Source organism: Tachyglossus aculeatus, chromosome 1 (genome assembly GCF_015852505.1).
Source record: "Tachyglossus aculeatus isolate mTacAcu1 chromosome 1, mTacAcu1.pri, whole genome shotgun sequence".
NCBI classification, from domain to species: Eukaryota; Metazoa; Chordata; class Mammalia; order Monotremata; family Tachyglossidae; genus Tachyglossus; species Tachyglossus aculeatus.
In genome coordinates this window covers 30,152,020-30,165,413 of record NC_052066.1, presented here as the reverse complement: position 1 = coordinate 30,165,413, position 13,394 = coordinate 30,152,020, and the positions used below count along the sequence as shown (strand labels likewise).

At 46.5% G+C, this 13,394-nt stretch overlaps 1 protein-coding gene across 1 annotated transcript in view; it reads right to left on the bottom strand.

Moving 5' to 3' along the window:
• The window catches only part of DYNLT2B (dynein light chain Tctex-type 2B), a 59,916-nt gene extending 47,492 nt beyond the window's left edge, over positions 1-12,424 (bottom strand). Inside the window, exon 1 of the mRNA XM_038748983.1 lies at positions 12,232-12,424. Within this exon, the coding sequence (XP_038604911.1) occupies positions 12,232-12,353 (122 nt within the window). The 5' untranslated portion in view covers positions 12,354-12,424. The remainder of the gene's footprint in view (positions 1-12,231) is intronic.
• Between the last annotated feature and the right edge of the window lie 970 nt (positions 12,425-13,394).

Genomic DNA, 13,394 nt, shown 5'->3' with positions numbered 1-13,394 from the left:
CAGGACATCTCCACCTGGATGTCTGCCCGCCATCTAAAACTCAACATGTCCAAGACTGAGCTCCTTATCTTCCCTCCCAAACCCTGCCCTCTCCCTGACTTTCCCGTCACTGTAGACGGCACTACCATCCTTCCCATCTCACAAGCCCGCAACCTTGGTGTCATCCTCGACTCCGCTCTCTCATTTACCCCCCACATCCAATCCGTCACCCAAAGCTGCCGGTCTCACCTCCACAACATCGCCGAGATCCGCCCTTTCCTCTCCATCCAAACCGCTACCTTGTTGGAACAATCACTCATCCTATCCCGCCTGGATTACTGCATCAGCCTCCTTTCTGATCTCCCAACCTCCTGTCTTTCCCCACTTTAGTCCATATTTCACTCTGCTGCCTGGATTATTTTTTTGACAGGAACGCTCTGGGCATGTCATTCCCCTCCTCAAAAATCTCCAGTGGCTGCCAGTCAACCTACGCATCAAGCAAAAACTCCTCACTCTCGGCTTCAGGGCTGTCCGTCCCCTCGCCCCCTCCTACCTCACCTCCCTTCTGTCCTTCTCCAGCCCAGCCCGCACCCTCCGCTCCTCTGCCGCCGCTAACCTCCCCACCGTTAGGCCTCGTTCTCACCCGTCCCGCCATCGACCCCCGGCCCACGTCCTCCCCCTGGCCTGGAATGCCCTCCCTCCACACATCTCCCAAACTAACACACTTCCCCCCTTCAAAACCCTCCTGAGACCCCCCACCTCCAAGCTGCCTTCCCAGACTGAGCCCCCCTTTTCCTATGCTCCTCCTCCCCTCCCCATCACCCTGACTCCCTCCCTCTGCTCTACCCCCTTCCCCGCCCCACAGCACTTGTGCATATTTGTACATATTTATTATTCTATTGATTTTAGTAATGATGTGTATAAACCCATCATTCTATTTATCTATTTTGATGCTATTGATGTCTGTCTACTTGTTTTGTTTTGCTGTCTTTCTCCCCCTTCAAGACTGCGAGCCCATTGTTGGGTACAGATCGTCTCTATCTGTTGCTGAATTGTACTTTCCAAGCACTTAGTACAGTGCTGTGCACACAGTAAGTGCTCAATAAATACGACTGAATGAATGATTGAATTAGCTTGTATCTACCCCAGCGCTTAGAATAGTGCCTGGCACAAAGTAAATGCTTAACAAACACCATTAAAAGAAGAGAGAGGAAAAAAAGAGAAAACGGGGCCAGGCGCCGCAAACCCTAAGCAAACACAACAAGGGACCCCCTTGGGGGTCTCGCAGTGGTATTTTCATCCACACATGCACTCAGAGGTGACCTTCACCATCGACGTTCTGCACATAGTAAGCTCTCAATAAATACGACTGGTCGATGGATTGGTGTCTTCTTCGCATGCTATGAAATAATATTCGTTATTTACAGGTGAACTTCACCCACACTGGTCAACCAATCATATTCATTCATTCATTCAATCGTATTTATTGATCACTTACTGTGTGCAGAGCACTGTACTAAGTGCTTGGGAAGTACAAGTCGGCAACATATAGAGAGGGTCCCTACCCAACAACGGGCTCACGGTCTAGAAGGGGGAGACAGACAACAAAACATGTAGATAGGTTTATTGAGCGCTTACTGAGTGCAGGGCACTGTACTAAGCGCTTGGGAGACTAAAACACAACCATACCACAGACACATTCCCTGCCCACAAGGAGCTTACAGTTTAGAGGGGGAGACAAATATTAATAGAAATAAATTACGGATATGGACATAAAGCCCCCTTCTTCCTCTCCCCCTCCCCATCCCCCCCCCACCTCCTTCCCCTCCCCACAGCACCTGTATATCTGTTTGTACAGATTTATTACTCGATTTATTTTACTTGTACATATTTACATATTCTATTTATTTTATTTTGTTAATATGCTGTGTTTTGTTGTCCGTCTCCCCCTTCTACACTGTGAGCCCGCCGTTGGGTAGGGACCATCTCTATATGTTGCCAACTTGGACTTCCCAAGCGCATAGTCATTCATTCAATCGTATTTATTGAGCGCTTACTGTGTGCAGAGCACTGTACTAAGCGCTCGGGAAGTACCAATCGGCAACATATAGAGACGGTCCCTACCCAACAACGGGCTCACAGTCTAGAAGGGGGAGACACACAACAAAGCAATACAAGTAATAATAATAATGATGGCATTTGTTAAGCGCTTACTATGTGCAAAGCACTGTTCTAAGTGCTGGGTAACAAGTAAACATTCATTCATTCATTCAATCGTATTTATTGAGCGCTTACTGTGTGCAGAGCACTGTACTAAGCGCTTGGGAAGTACAGGTTGGCAACATATAGAGGCGGTGTCAATACCATCAGAATAAACAGAATTATAATTATATACACATCATTAATCAAGGCCAGGCTCCTGTGTCCTGAATCTGAATCAGGAGATTATATCAGCAGAATATCTGTGGGAATGGCCATTTAGATGATGGATTACCTGCAACTGAAATAGTCCAGTGCTCTGCACACAGTAAGCGCTCAATAAATACGACTGAATGAACGAATGAAAAGTGCTGTGGAGCTGGGCTCGTTGTGGGGAGTTTGGTCAGGTCGGGACGACGCAGAAGGGAGTGGGAAAAGAGGAAGTGAGGGCTTAGTCAGGGAAGGCCTCTTGGAAGAGTCGGGCCTTAAGTAAGGCTCTAAAAGGGGGAGAGTAATCGTCCGTTGCATATGGAAAAGGACGATGTTTCAGACCAGAGGCAGGACGTGGGCGAGAGGTTGGCGGCGAGATGGATGGGACTGAGGTACAGTCCCTTCAAGGCCCTACTGAGAGCTCACCTCCTCCAGGATGCCTTCCCAGACTGAGCCCCTTCCTTCCTCTCCCCCTCGTGCCCCTCTCCATCCCCCGCATCTTACCTCCTTCCCTTCCCCACAGCACCTGTATATATGTATATATGTTTGTACATATTCATTACTCTATTTACTTATTTATTTTACATGTACCCACCTATTCTATTTATTTTATTTTGTTAGTATGTTTGGTTTTGTTCTCTGTCTCCCCCTTCCAGACTGTGAGCCCACTGTTGGGTAGGGACTGTCTCTATATGTTGCCAGCTTGTACTTCCCAAGCGCTTAGTACAGTGCTCTGCACACAGTAAGCGCTCAATAAATGATTGATTGATTGATTAGAGAAGTAAAGTGTGTGAGCTGGGTTGGAATAGGAGACAAGCGAGGTGAGGTAGGAGGGGGCAAGGGGATTGACCGCTTTAAAATCAATGGTGAGATGTTTCTGTTTGATGTGGAGGTGGATGGGCAACAACTGGAGGTCTTGAGGAGCGGCGAAACATGGACTGGACATCTGTAGAGAAACGATCCGGACAGCGGAGTGATGTACAGATCGGGGTGGGGAGAGGCCTTCCCCAGACAAAGCCCCTTTTTCCTCTCCTCCTCCTCATCCCCCCCACCCTACCTCCTTCCCCTCCCCACAGCACCTGTATATGTGTCTGTACAGATTAATTACTCTATTTATTTTACTTGTACATACTTACTATTCTATTTATTTTGTTAATGATGTGCATCTTGCTTTAATTCTATTTGTTCTGACGACTTGACACCCGTCCACATGTTTTGTTTTGTTGTCTGTCTCCCCCTTCAAGACTGTGAGCCCGTTGCTGGGTCGGGAGCGTTCTCTATATGTTGCCATTGTACTTCCCAAGGGCTTAATACAGTGCTCTGCACATAGTAAGCGTTCAATAAATATGATTGAATGAATGAATGAATACAGATTTATTACTGTATTTATTTTACTTGTACATGCTTACTATTCTATTTATTTTGTTAATGATGTGCATCTAGCTTTAATTCTATTTGTTCTGACGACTTGACACCTGTCCACATGTTTTGTTTTGTTGTCTGTCTCCCCCTTCTAGACTGTGAGCCCGTTGTTGGGTAGGGACCGTCTCTATATGTTGCCAATTTGTACTTCCCAAGCGCTTAATACAGTGCTCTGCACATAGTAAGCGCTCAATAAATACGATTGAATGAATGAATACAGATTTATTACTCTATTTTACTTGTACATATTTACTATTCTATTTATTTTGTTAATGATATGCATCTAGCTTTAATTCTATTTGTTCTGATGACTTGACACCTGTCCACATGTTTTGTTTTGTTATCCGTCTCCCCCTTCTAGACTGTGAGCCCGCTGTTGGGTAGGGACCGTCTCTATATGTTGCCAATTTGTACTTCCCAAGCGCTTAATATAGTGCTCTGCACATAGTAAGTGCTCGATAAATACGATTGAATGAATGAATGAATACAGATTTATTACTCTATTTATTTTACTTGTACATACTTACTATTCTATTTATTTTGTTAATGATGTGCATCTAGCTTTAATTCTATTTGTTCTGACGACTTGACACCTGTCCACGTTTTGTGGTCTCCCCCTTCTAGACTGTGAGCACATTGTTGGGTAGGGCCAGTCTCTATATGTCGCCAACTTGTACTTCCCAAGCCCTTAGTACAGTGCTCTGCACACAGTAAGCGCTCAATAAGTACGATTGAATGAATGAATGAGAGACAGGAGGCAGGGAGGTCAGCAAGGAGGCTGATACAGTAATCAAGTAAACAGTTCTCCTGTCCTCCCTCCTACTTAGACTGTGAGCCCCATGCGGCCCAGGGATTATGCCAACCTAACTCACTCCCAATTCACTCCACAGAAACCGACCTCTCAGAGGTCACCGATGACCTCCTTCTTGCCAAATCCAACGGCCTCTACTCCATCCTAATCCTCCTCGACCTCTCAGCTGCCTTCGACACTGTGGACCACTCCCTTCTCCTGGAAACATTATCCAACCTTGGCTTCGCGGACTCTGTCCTCTCCTGGTTTCCACATCTCTCTGGTCGTTCAATCACAGTCTCCTTCGCGGGCTCCTCCTCTGCCTCCCACCACCTAACTGTGGGGGTCCCTCAAGGTTCAGTTCTGGGTCCCCCTCTATTCTCCATCTACACCCACTCTCTTGGAGAACTCATTCACTCCCATGGCTTCAACTACCACGTCTATGCAGATGATACCCAAATTCATTCATTCAATCGTATTTATTGAGTGGAAAGCACTGTACTAAGCGCTTGGGAAGTATAAGTCAGCAACATCTAGAGATGGTCCCTACCCAACAACGGGCTCACAGTCTAGAAGGGGGAGACAGTCAACAAAACAAAACATGTGGACAGGTGTCAAGTCATCAGAATAAATAGAAATAAAGCTAGATGCATGTCCTTAACAAAATAAATAGAATAGTAAATATGTACAATCAAAATAAATCGAGTAATAAACCTGTACAGACATATATACAGGTGCTGTGGGGAGGGGAAGGAGGTAGGGCGGGGGGATGGGGAAGAGGAGAGAAAAAGGGGGGCTCAGTGTGGGAAGGCCTCCTGGAGGAGGTGAGCTCTCGGTAGGGCTTTGAAGGGAGGAAGAGAGCCAGCTTGGCGGATGTGCGGAGGGAGGGCATTCCGGGCCAGGGGGATGACGTGGGCCGGGGGTTGACGGCGGGATGGGCGAGAACGAGGCCTAACGGTGAGGAGATTAGCGGCAGAGGAGTGGAGGGTGAGGGCTGGGCTGGAGAAGGAGAGAAGGGAGGTGAGGTAGGAGGGGGCCAGGGGATGGACAGCCTGGAAGCCCAGGGGGAGGAGTTTCTGCTTGATGCGTAGGTTGACAGGCAGCCACTGGAGGTTTTTGAGGAGGGGAGTAACATGCCCAGAGCATTTCTGCACAAAGGTGATCTGGGCAGCAGAGTGAAGTATGGACTGAAGTGGGAAGAGACAGGAGGATGGGAGATCAGAGAGGAGGCCGATGCAGTAATCCAGTTGGGACAGGATGAGAGACTGAACCAGCAAGGTAGCGGTTTGGATGGAGAGGAAAGGGCGGATCTTGGCAATGTTGCGGAGCTGAGACCGGCAGGTTTTGGTGACGGATTGGATGTGCGGGGTGAACGAGAGAGCAGAGTCGAGGATGACACTGAGGTTGAGGGCTTGTGAGACGGGAAGGATGGTAGTGCCGTCTACAGTGATGGGAAAGTCAGGGAGAAAGCAGGGTTTGGAACGGAAGATAAGGAGTTCAGTCTTGGACATACTGAGTTTTAGATGGCGGGCAGACACCCAGATGGAGATGTCCTGAAGGCAGGAGGAGACCCAAGCCTGAAGGGAAGGAGAGAGAGCAGGGGCAGCGATGTAGATTTGGGTGTCATCAGCGGAGAGATGATAGTTGAAGCCGTGGGAGCAAATGAGTTCACCAAGGGAGTGAGTGTAGATAGAGAACAGAAGGGGACCAAGAACTGACCCTTGAGGAACCCCTACAGTAAGGGGATGGGAAGATCCCAGAGGAGCCCCAAATCTGTATCTTCAGCCCTGATCTCTCTCCCTCTCTCCAGTCTCTTCAAGTCATCTCTAGTTGGATGGATGTCCTCCCATAACCTTAAACTTAACATGTCTAAGACTGAGCTGCATATCATCCCACCCAAACCCTGTCCTCCCCCTGACTTTCCCGTCACTGTAGACGGCACCACCATCCTTCCCGTCTCACAAGCCCGAAACCATGACGTTATTCTTGATTCCTCTCTCCGATTCGACCCACATATTCGATCCGTCACCAAATCCCGTCGGTCCCACCTTCACAACATGGCTAAAATCTGCCCTTTCCTCTCCATCCAGACTTTTCCCACTTGAATACAATCACTCATCCTATCCCACCTGGATGACTGCATCAGCCTCCTTGCTGCCCTCCCAGCCTCTTGTCTCTCCCCACTCCAGTCCATACTTCACTCTGCTGCCAGGATCATTCTTCTACAAAAACCTTCTGGACACGTCTCCTCTCTCCTCAAAAAACTCCCATCCACCTCCATACCAAAGAAAAACTCCTCTCCGTTGGTTTTAAAGCTCTCCATCACTTCGCCCCCGCCTACCTCACCTCACTTCTCTCTTTCTGCAGCCCAGACCGCATACCTCACTCCTCTAGTGCTAACCTTCTCACTGGGCCTCCATCTCGCCTGTCTCGCCACCGACCCCTCGCCCACATCCCGCTGCGGGCCTGCTCAATAAATACGACTGATTGATTGATTGATTGGAACCCCCTCCCTCCTCAAATCTGACAGACAATTACTCTCCCCACCTTCCAAGTCTTATTGAAGGCACATCTCCTCCTAAGCCCCGCTTTCCTTCATCTCCCACTCCCTTCTACGTCCCCCTGACTTGCTCTCTTTGCTCTTCCCCCCTCCCAGCCCCACGGCACTTATTTACACATCTGTAATTTGATTTATTTGTAATGATGTCTATCTCCTCCCCTCTAGACTGGGAGCTCATTGTGGGCAGGGAATGTCACTGTTTATTGCTGTACTTCCCCAAACGCTTAGTACAGTTCTTAGTAAGTGCTCAATAAATATGACTGAATGAATAAATGAGCTTGTATGGATCCCAGAGCTTGGAGCAGTGTTCGCCAAATAGTAGGAACTTAACCAATACCATTAAAAGAGAAGCAGCGTGGCTCAGAGGAAAGAGCCCGGGCTTGGGAGTCGGAGGTCATGGGTTCTAATCCCGGCTCTACCACTTAGCAGCTGTGTGACTTTGGGCAAGTCACTTAACTTCTCTGTGCCTCAGTGACCTCATCTGTCAAATGATAATTAGGACTGTGAGCCTCACGTGGGACAACCTGATCACCTTGTACCCCCTCAGCGCTTAGAACAGTGTTTTGCACATAGTAAGCGTTTAACAAGTACCATCATTATTATTAAAAAGAGAAAAGAGGCCACCAGATGTTGCTTCATTCTGTCGCCTGTTTCTTTGCTGTACTGAGCCTCCACAATGTGAGTTGGCAGTTTCTTCTTAGTGGCTTAGCTCATCTCCTTCCTCTTAACTCTGCAAAGACTTGTTTCCTGCCAAATTTGTCCTGTCAAACACCAGGGAGAATCATTCTCTCCTTAGCCCTACCTCTCCATCGACCTCATCGTTCCTCTGGCCTATAATAATAATAATGATGGTATGTGTTAAGCGCACACTATGTGCCAAGCACGGTTCTAAGCGCTGGCCCAAGAGCTCAGTACAGTGCTCTGCACACAGTAAGCGCTCAATAAATACGACTGAATGAATGGCCTATCACGCTCCCCCCTTCCAATTCAACAATTACTCTCCCCCGACTTCAAAGCCTTAAGGAAGCCACAATTCCTCCAAGAGGTCTTCCCTGACTAAGCCCTCTTTTTCAATCAATCAATCAATCGTATTTATTGAGCGCTTACTGTGTGCAGAGCACTGTACTAAGCGCTTGGGAAGTACAAGTTGGCAACATATAGAGACAGTCCCTACCCAACAGTGGGCTCACACTCTAAAAGGGGGAGACAGAGAACAAAACCAAACATACTAACAATTTTCCCTTCTCCCACTCCCTTCTGCATCGCCCTGACTTGCTCCCTTTATTCATCCTCCCCCCCAGCCCCACAGCACTTACGTAAATATTTGTAATTTCATTTATTTACATCGGTCTCCCCCTCTAGACTGTAAGCCTGTTGTGGGCAGGGAACGTGTCTGTTTTATCGTACTCTCCCAGATGCTTAATACACAGTGAGCACACAGTAAATATGATTGACTGACTGCCTAGCCCCAAAACTCTCATCAATAATGGAAAAAAATAGTCGGACCGAGTCCCATACGGGATAGGGACTGTGTCTGACCTGACTAACTTGTATCTACCCCAGCGCTAGAGACGGTGTTTGACACATACTAAGCGCTAAATAAATATCATTATAAAAATACTATCTCAATCGATCGAGCGATCAGTGGTACTTATTAAATAAATATCATTATAAAAATACTACCTCAATCCATCGAGCGATCAGTGGTACTTATTAAATAAATATCGTTATAAAAATACCATCTCAATCCATCGAGCGATCAGTGGTTCTTATTAAATAAATATCGTTATAAAAATACTACCTCAATCCATCGAGCCATGAGTGGTACTTATTAAATAAATATCGTTATAAAAATACTACCTCAATCCATCGAGCCATCAGTGGTACTTATTAAATAAATACCGTTATAAAAATACTACCTCAATCCATCGAGCGATCAGTGGTACTTATTAAATAAATATCGTTATAAAAATACTATCTCAATCCATCGAGCGATCAGTGGTACTTATTAAATAAATATCGTTATAAAAATACTATCTCAATCCATCGAGCGATCAGTGGTACTTATTAAATAAATATCGTTATAAAAATACTATCTCAATCCATCGAGCGATCAGTGGCACTTATTAAATAAATATCATTATAAAAATACTATCTCAATCCATCAAGCGATCAGTGGTACTTATTAAATAAATGCCGTTATAAAAATACTATCTCAATCCATCGAGCGATCAGTGGTACTTATTAAATAAATATCGTTATACAAATACTACCTCAATCCATCGAGCTATCAGTGGTACTTATTAAATAAATATCGTTATAAAAATACTGTCTCAATCCATCGAACGATCAGTGGTACTCATTGAGGACTTACTCTGGGCAAAGCACTGACCTAACTGTTCTTAGCTGATGTTCCCTCAAGCCAGGTTTCAATCAATCAATCAATCAATCGTATTTATTGAGCGCTTACTGTGTGCAGAGCACTGTACTAAGTGCTTGAGCACTGTACTAAGCGCTTCACTCCACGAACATCACAACCAAGTTCCCTGCATTCGCTGCCTCGATCCCTTTCCAGGACTCAGGACTTCTACTGATCCTAATGCTGAGAGGAAGCAGCTTGGCTCAGTGGAAAGAGCCCGAGCTTGGGAGTCAGAGGCCATGGGTTCTAATCCCGGCTCCGCCGCGTGTCAGCTGTGTGACTTTGGGCAAATCCCTTCACTTCTCTGCGCCTCAGTAACCTCATCTGTAAAAGGGGGATTAAGACTGTGAGTCCCAGGTGGGACGACCTGATCACTTTGTATCCTCCCCAGCGCTTAGAACAGTGCTTTGCACATAGTAAGTGCTTAACAAGTATGATAATTATTATTAGTATTATTATTATTATTGGTTCACAAACTTTGTAGCCACACAGCCTAGCCTTTCCTTTGCCTGTACATCTAACCTCTTCCCCTCCAGGTCTTGGTTCCTCTCCAGGCCTCAGCAATGATAATAATAATAATAATAATAATAATAATAATAATTGCAGTATTTGTTAAGTGCTTACTCTGTACCATGCATTGTTCTAAGCACTAGCACAGAACAGCAGCATGGCCTAGTGGATAGACCATGGGCCTAGGATTCAGAGCGCCCTGGGTTCTAATCCTGACTGCCATTTGTCTGCTGTGTGACCCTGGGCAAGTCACTTCACTTCTCTGGGCCTCAGTTGCCTCATCTGTAAAATGGGGGTTAAGACTGTGAGCTGTACATGGGACTGTATCTAGCCTGATTTGCTTGCATTCCCCCCAGCACTTAGTAAGTGCTTAACAGATACAATTGTTATTGTTATTATTATTATTATTATACAAGACAGTCCCTCGCCCACATAGGACACAAAGTCTTCATCCCTATTTTACAGATGAGGGTACTGAGGCACAGAGAAATGAAGCGATTTGCCCAAGGTCACAGAGCAGACAAGCGACGGAGCCGGGAACAGAAAAAGCATGGCCTAGTGGACAGAGCACGGGCCTGGGGTAGGAGGTCATGGGTTCTAATCCCCACTCTGCCACTTGTCTGCTGTGTGACCTTGGGCAAATCACTTGACTTCTCTGGGCCTCTGGGTCTGTAAAATCATCAATCGTATTTATTGAGCACTTACTATGTGCTGTAAAATGGGGATTGAGGCTGTGAGCCCCACGTGGGGCAGGGACTATTTTGATGGTACTGACACGCGTCTACTTGTTTTGTATTGTTGTCTGTCTCCCCCCTCTAGACTGTGAGCCCGTTGTTGGGTAGGGACCTTCTCTATATGTTGCCAACTTGTACTTCCCAAGCGCTTAGTAGAGTGCTCTGCACACAGTAAGCACTCAATAAATACGATTGAATGAATGACTGTGTCCAACCCGATTTGCCTGTACCCACCCCAGCGCTTAGTACGGAGCCTGGCACACAGTAAGCGCTTAAGAAATACCACCACTATGACCATCAGGGAAGCAGCGTGGCTCAGTGGAAAGAGCCCGGGCTCGGGAGTCAGAGGACGTGGATTCTAATCCCCACTCCGCCGCTTGTCTGCTGCATGACCTTGGGCAAGCCACTTCACTTCTCTGTGCCTCGTGACCTCATCTGGAAAATGGGGATGAAGACTGTGAGCCCCATGTGGGACCACCTGAACACCCAGCGCTTGGAACAGTGCTTTGCAAATTGTAAGCACTTAACAAATAGTACTGTTATTATTATTGCTATTATGATCATTATCAATCGATCAATCGTATTTATTGAGCGCTTACTGTGTGCAGAGCACTGTACTAAGCGCTTGGGAAGTACAAGTTGGCAACATATAGAGATGGTCCCTACCCAACAGTGGCCTCACAGTCTAGAAGGGGGAGACGGAGAACAAAACCAAACATACTAACAAAATAAAATAAATAGAATAGATATGTACAAGAAAAATAAGTAAATAAATAGAGTAATAAATATGTACAAACATATATCTACATCATCAATCATCATCAATCGTATTTATTGAGCGCTTACTGTGTGCAGAGCACTGTACTAAGCGCTTGGGAAGTCCAAGTTGGCAACGTATAGAGACAGTCCCTACCCAACAGTGGGCTCACGGTCTAGAAGGGGGAGACAGAGAACAAAACCAAACATATTAACAAAATAAAATAAATAGAATAGATATATACAGGTAAAATAAATAAATAGAGTAATAAATATGTACAAACCTATATACAGGTGCTGTGGGGAAGGGAAGGAGGTAAGATTATGACTTTAGAGAAGCAGCGTGGCTCAGTGGAAAGAGCCCGGGCTTTGGAGTCAGAGGTCATGGGTTCGAATCCCGGCTCCACCACACGTCTGCTGTGTGACTCTGGGCAAGTCACTTAACTTCTCTGAGCCTCAGTTCCCTCATCTGTAAAAATGGGGATGAAGACTGTGAGCCCCCCGTGGGACAACCCGATCACCTTGTAACCTCCCCAGCGCTTAGAACAGTGCTTTGCACATAGTAAGCGCTTAACAAATGCCATCATAATTATTATTATTATTATTATTATTCTCCTCTCTGGCCCTCCCCCCGCGGTGTCCCGATACCCGCCTGTGCTGGAAGAAAGGCCGGAGGATGTAAGTGTTTGGGGAAGGGTCATCCCCATCCACGCTTTTATCCTTTTGGGGCGACGACGACGGCCCCGCGGGGTCCTTCGTGGGCGCCATGAGCATCACTCCGCCTCCGCGTCTCCTGGAAACCGTCTCCAAGGCAACCAAGCCGCTTCCGGCTCCCCAACGACGCACGAGCCACCGCCACGGTCGTCCAGGAAGCGCGCATGCGCAGAAGGGGTGGGGCGCAGCTACGTCGTGACGTAACACGTTCGGGGCGTGGTCTGGGTGGGGGAGGAGGCGTGGCCAGGCCCGGCGGAGGGGGGCGGTGCCGGATGCGCGCGTGCGCAGTGTGAAGGTTGGGAGCGGGCCTTTCTCCTGGTCATTCATTCATTCATTCATTCATTCATTCATTCATTCACTCACTCACTCATTCACTCATTCATTCATTCATTCAATCATATTTATTGAGCGCTTACCGTGTGCAGAGCACTGTACTAAGCGCTTGGGAAGTCCAAGTTGGCAACATTTAGAGACGGTCCCTACCCAACAGTGGGCTCGCAGTCTAGAAGGGGGAGACAGACAACAAAACAAAACATATTAACAAAGTAAAATAAATACAGTAAATATGTACAAATAAAATAGAGTAATAAATACGTACAAATATATATATATATATATACATGTATACAGGTGCTGTGGGGAGGGGAAGGAGGTAAGGGGGGGATTCATTCAATCGTATTTTCATTCATTCATTCATTCATTCAATCGTATTTATTGAGCGCTTACTGTGTGCAGAGCACTGTACTAAGTGCTTGGAAAGTACAAGTTGGCAACATCTAGAGACGGTCCCTACCCAAACAGTGGGCTCACAGTCTAGAAGGGGGAGACAGACAACAAAAACAAAACATATCAACAAAGTAAAATAAATACAGTAAATATGTACAAATAAAATAGAGTAATAAATACGTACAAATATATATACATATATACAGGTGCTGTGGGGAGGGGAAGGAGGTAAGGGGGGGATTCATTCAATCGTATTTTCATTCATTCATTCATTCATTCATTCAATCGTATTTATTGAGCGCTTACTGTGTGCAGAGCACTGTACTGAGCGCTTGGAAAGTACAAGTTGGCAAAATATAGAGACGGTCCCTACCC